Source organism: Morus notabilis, unplaced genomic scaffold (assembly GCF_000414095.1).
Source record: "Morus notabilis unplaced genomic scaffold, ASM41409v2 Scaffold3212, whole genome shotgun sequence".
Classification (NCBI taxonomy): Eukaryota; Viridiplantae; Streptophyta; class Magnoliopsida; order Rosales; family Moraceae; genus Morus; species Morus notabilis.
The window spans coordinates 121,943-123,427 of NW_010361226.1; the positions used below are offsets into that span (position 1 = coordinate 121,943).

The 1,485-nt window shown below is 46.3% G+C and overlaps 1 protein-coding gene across 1 annotated transcript; it reads left to right on the forward strand.

Annotated features, from left to right (window-relative positions):
* The first annotated feature begins 444 nt into the window (after positions 1–444).
* On the forward strand, positions 445–1,453 carry LOC21411639 (uncharacterized protein At2g29880). The gene is made up of 2 exons (XM_024166072.1): positions 445–756; positions 857–1,453. The coding sequence occupies exons 1-2, from the start codon at positions 445–447 to the stop codon at positions 1,451–1,453; spliced, it is 909 nt and encodes a 302-aa protein (XP_024021840.1).
* The last annotated feature ends 32 nt before the right edge of the window (positions 1,454–1,485 follow it).

The following is a 1,485-nucleotide window of genomic DNA, read 5'->3' on the forward strand; positions in this document are numbered from 1 at the left end:
CGGATGGGGGCTGATTTTCAGCCCCTATCAGGGCTGACAATCAGCCCCCATGGGGGCTGATAATCAGCCCCCATTGGGGCGGATGGGGGCTGATTTTCAGCCCCTATCAGGGCTGACAATCAGCCCCCATGGGGGCTGATAATCAGCCCCCATTGGGGCTGAATCAACCCCTGGGGGCCTCCCTTTGGGGCTGGCCTGGGAGGCCCCCAATGGGGGCTGAAAATCAGCCCCCATCAGCCCCCATGGGGGCTGATTGTCAGCCCCCATTGGGGCTGAATCAACCCTTGGGGGCCTCCCTTTGGGGCTAGCCAGGGAGGCCCCCAATGAGGGCTGATTATCAGCCCTAATGTGGGCTGAAAATCAGCCCCCATCACCCCTAATGGTCTGTGTGTGTATATACTTTACAAATTGATATTTATTTTAATGATGAAAGTGTTGTTTTAGATGTGTGATAAGGACGATAATACGAAATGGCCGGCCACAATTGAGGATTTTTATGTAGAACTGATATACGAAGAGTCAAAGACTGGGATTCAAACATCCACTCTGGACAGAAAAACGTGGATGAAAATTGCTAATGAAATAGCAATTAAGTTTGGTAAGCATTTCACAGCAGACCAGCTTAAAGCAAAGTGGAATAGGCTTAGACGTAGCACGAGGGAGTTTAAGGCATTAATTGAAACAACAGGATTTGGTTGGGATTCTGAGACTAACACTGTCACAGCTGAAAAAGAAGTATGGGATTCATATGTGGCGGTAAGTTTTGATGTTCTTAACATCTTATGTTATATGAAAGAGTTGAATTGGTGTTTGGATTGCACATGAGTATTTACTCTTGTTTTCTTTATAATGTCAGAAACATCCTGAGGCTAAGAAATTCAAGAAAGGGGGTTTACAGCACTTTGTACAACTTTCCCAGATTTTTTTTGGGACTATTGCTACTGGACAGGGGTCAATGAATGCACATACCGCCGTCAATGTTTTGAATGCGGCGAAAAGGGCGGCCACAATACCGGAAGAGGTGGAGGAGGGTACAGGAGACTCGGATGAAGTCCGGAGTGCAGAAGACAATAGAAACAGACGGTCTCAGGGTCCTACTACTCGATCCAAGAAGAAGGGCAAGAACATCAGTGCAGTTGACACGGCCATAGAGGTTTTGGCAAAGAGTGCTACCCTACGCAGTGAGACATCTGTTCAAAAGGTTGATTTGTTTCAGCAATTTTTAGCTGATAGGCAAGCCCGTACTATTGCATTAGTTGAGGCTCAGAAAGAGGATCCAACTACAACTATTGAAGCCTGTATGGATTTGTTGAATGGGTATGAGCCGTATTTAGAGGACAATGCGTATAATAAGGCAGCGCACCAGTTGGCTCTTGACATTTCCCTTAGGAGGATGTTTGTGAAAATGCCCGCTCATCGGCATCTTTCATGGATTCGAAGCCTAGTGGAATGATTATTGTGTTGTTTTCTTTATTTGTTTCCTCT

Excerpts from the sequence above, each read along its gene's own strand:
- LOC21411639 (XM_024166072.1), top strand. The coding sequence starts at position 445 with ATGTGTGATAAGGACGATAATACGAAATGGCCGGCCACAATTGAGGAT. Across the intron at positions 757-856 it reads TATGGGATTCATATGTGGCG|AAACATCCTGAGGCTAAGAA; the intron begins GTAAGTTTTGAT and ends TTATAATGTCAG.